The sequence below is a fragment of the Nelumbo nucifera genome, chromosome 3, assembly GCF_055504915.1.
Source record: "Nelumbo nucifera cultivar China Antique chromosome 3, China Antique-T2T, whole genome shotgun sequence".
Taxonomy (NCBI): domain Eukaryota; kingdom Viridiplantae; phylum Streptophyta; class Magnoliopsida; order Proteales; family Nelumbonaceae; genus Nelumbo; species Nelumbo nucifera.
In genome coordinates, this window is record NC_142651.1 from 53,727,443 (window position 1) to 53,730,005 (window position 2,563).

Consider the following 2,563-nt stretch of genomic DNA (forward strand, 5'->3'; position numbering starts at 1 on the left):
ATACCACCTCGGCAGCTAATCAAGTTCGGGGCCTGGGAACTGAAGTGACGCGTAATAAATCCTAATAGCTTCCCAGCAAACTTCGAATATTACGGGATCATACCGCATAACGGCAAGCCTTATCTTCTCCCCGTCCGAATTGGGTGGCGTTAATGAGGTTCATTGACTGATACGTTATTCCCCGACTAAAGCGGAAATGGATCTCGTCCATTCAGGCCGTAGATCTCGGAACTGTTTCGGGAAACCCACATAACTCAACTATATAAAGGCATCAATCCCAGTCCAAGTACGTGTGATTACTTGCATCCAAGCTCTCTAGCACTCAAATTCTAGCTCGCAATCACGACACAATACTGACTTAAGCATCGGAGTGACTTCGCCGAGTTAACCGCCCCAGGTGCTCTAATCCTCTGTCTTGCAGTTTGGTCCAACTCGCTACACGACTAAGGTCCAGGTCATCTTCTAACTAGGAGATTTCAGATCGCACATCATCAATACCAAACACACTGATTCACCAAATTAACTCAAGAATTTAGTTTGATTTAGAGTAGAAACAGCACTCTCAATTTGTATTTGATTAATTCATTACTTTGAAAGTAGAAACAGCAGTGTCAATTTGTATTTGATTAATTCATTACTTTTAAAGTAGAAACAGCAATGTTACCAAAGACAATTAAGTGTGCTACCATATCCGGACACACCAAATTAGCTCAAGAATTTAGTTTCTGACCTGGAGTGAAAGTTTTATTGAAAATTTGACAAAAGCCGTGATCCAAAATGAAGTTTAACAAAAGAAATTGGAAAGCATGCATCACTTAAACAGTAAATATTTATTTCCATTAATTAATTTTTTTCACCCCTTACTTTCTTCTAATTATTATTATTTAATTAGTTTTCCGTTTTACAAAATTTTAATTCTTCATGAATAAACACAGACAAAAGACATTAAAAAACTGGAGAGAAGAAATGCACGGATAAATGGAAGAGAAATTAAAGAAAAAGCAATTTGTCAAGGAAAGTAAAAGCATTTTCTATACAAAAAATAGAGTATGTCCCTAGAGAATACTGCTTTTATATTAGGTAGCAATCGTTTTCTTTTCTGAAAAAGCAAATTTGCATGGATTTTCTTTTCTTTTTTTTTTTGTGGGATGGGGGTTGGGGGGAGGTTCTATTAGGTAGCAATCGTTTGCTTTATTTATTGTCTAAGAATGGTGATTCTTTTTAAAGCACCAATGTCCCCCCCCAAAAAAAAAAGAAAAAGGAGAGAATAAACGCTCATTCAATGTTTTTTTTCCTGGTAATCGTGAAAATCTTTATTTCGGCTGTGATCTCCCTTTTTTGAATTTTGTACCAATTTTACATGGTATCAGAGTCATTCTGAGATTCTGTATTTCGTTCTTCCATCTAGCTTTCTTGCGATGGAATTGAATCATGATTCACCCTATTTCCTGCATACCTCAGATAATCTAGAAACTTTGTTGGTATCTTGCCTTTTCAATGGAGACAACTACCCGACCTGACAGTGTGCGATGAGAAATGCCTTGAGAGCCAAGAACAAGTATTGCTTTGTTGATGGTTCACTGCCAAAACCAGATGCAAGGTCACCGCAAGAATCACTTTGGATCAAATGCAATTCAATGGTGACTTTGGCATGTGAACTCCATGATAGTGTTGTCTACGCAGACACAACCAGTGAAATATGGAAAGATCTTGAAGAGAGGTTCTTGCAGAAGAATGCACCAATAACCTACCAACTCAAAAAGAACCTTACAACATCGCAGCAAGGAAATCTTTCGGTAGTAGCCTACTTCACCAAATTGAAAGCCCTATGGAACGAGCTCCAACCACTGATTCATGTACCCGAGTGCACTTGTAGAGTGGCTAAACAATTTGTGACCATGCGAGAAGACAAGAAACTGCATCAGTTTCTCATGAGATTTGGTGATGTCTTCAACAATGTTAGATCCGATATTCTTAGATTGGATCCTTTTTCAAACATCAATAGGGCATACGCTCTAACAGTCCAGGAAGAGAAACACCTTGCCATTGTCAATACACCGATCAATGTAGATCTTTATGTCAGAGCAGCACTCTTTGCAAATTTTTCCAAGAACCGTTCGGTGTCTAATACCCAGACCAAGCCTAAGATGAAATGTGAGCACTGCAAGAAACCTGGGCATACACGAGACTGCTGTTTTGAGCTTCCTAGATATCCATTGAACTGAAACAAAGGTAAACACAAGCAAATGGCAAAGGAACAAAAGCTGCATTTGCTTCAGTCAGTACACAGAATATTGAAGCATCTCCCATACAGGGATTAAGCCTGGAGCAATATAATTGGTTTATGACACTCGTAACAACAAATAACATCACAGCCAATGCCTATGGTAAGGTTCTTGATAAATCTCCCCACCAACCTTCTTGGATCTTGGATAGCGGAGTTTTAGATCATATGATCTCTGATCTGAAATTCCTTACTATTCATAAAGTGTTGTTCCAACCTAAGCCAGTTCGCTTGCCCAATGGAGTGGTTTTGCAAGCAACACATCAAGGGCCGGTTATG

At 38.8% G+C, this 2,563-nt stretch overlaps 1 protein-coding gene across 1 annotated transcript; it reads left to right on the forward strand.

The window, feature by feature from the left end:
* Positions 1-1,529: 1,529 nt before the first annotated feature.
* LOC109114921 (uncharacterized) lies at positions 1,530-2,225 on the forward strand. Its single transcript, XM_019198354.1, has one exon. It carries the CDS (start codon positions 1,530-1,532, stop codon positions 2,223-2,225), a length of 696 nt encoding a protein of 231 aa, XP_019053899.1.
* Positions 2,226-2,563: the final 338 nt, after the last annotated feature.